This window comes from Hippocampus comes, unplaced genomic scaffold (genome assembly GCF_001891065.2).
Source record: "Hippocampus comes isolate QL1 unplaced genomic scaffold, H_comes_QL1_v1.1 scaffold299, whole genome shotgun sequence".
Taxonomy (NCBI): Eukaryota; Metazoa; Chordata; class Actinopteri; order Syngnathiformes; family Syngnathidae; genus Hippocampus; species Hippocampus comes.
Genome location: NW_017805694.1, coordinates 595,100 through 595,691, shown reverse-complemented (window position 1 = coordinate 595,691; position 592 = coordinate 595,100). Strand labels below are relative to the sequence as shown.

At 56.1% G+C, this 592-nt stretch overlaps 1 protein-coding gene across 1 annotated transcript in view; it reads right to left on the bottom strand.

Annotated features, from left to right (window-relative positions):
* Positions 1–506: 506 nt before the first annotated feature.
* LOC109522934 (L-lactate dehydrogenase B chain-like) overlaps positions 507–592 on the bottom strand; it is an 8,366-nt gene continuing 8,280 nt past the window's right edge. Inside the window, exon 8 of the mRNA XM_019881761.1 lies at positions 507–556. Within this exon, the coding sequence (XP_019737320.1) occupies positions 507–556 (50 nt within the window). The remainder of the gene's footprint in view (positions 557–592) is intronic.

The following is a 592-nucleotide window of genomic DNA, read 5'->3' as shown; positions in this document are numbered from 1 at the left end:
CCCGCCGAGCCCAGCCAATCAGAGAGCCCGGAGGGCAAAGAGCCATCCCGTCGCGGCCAATCGGAGCCCAGCGAAGACCTCGTCCGGCCGGAGAGCGCCAAACGGGAGGTGGGCCCCGGGCCGGCCGGAACCACCTCGGACCACCTGACGTCGTCGACCGCTTGACTGTGCCTCCTTCCTTTAGGTTCTTTTGCTGGACCTTCCTGCTCCGATGCCCCCGACCCACGAGAAACTGCTCATCGACCTGAGAAACACTCCGGACTGGATCCGAAACGGCACCAAGAACTGTACCGCCATGCAGGTACAAACTACTTCCCGCTAACGGAAGTGAATCTCGCCGTATCTTCGCCGTTCACTTGTCTCTTCTTCCCTTTTTTTTTTTTAGTTGATGCAAGTGTGTTAGTAGAGCAAGTTTGCCAGCCAATGTTAATTCAAACAAAGGTTTGAAGCCGCGCGGAGACACCAAATGACCGTTGAGGTCCTGTTTGTAGCCACACCACTGTTACTCACGTCAGTTCGATTGTCTTTTTGTAGCCGCGCAGGCGCGAAGCATTTCCTGTTGAGAGCCAGGAAGTGACAGAGGGTTCGCTTT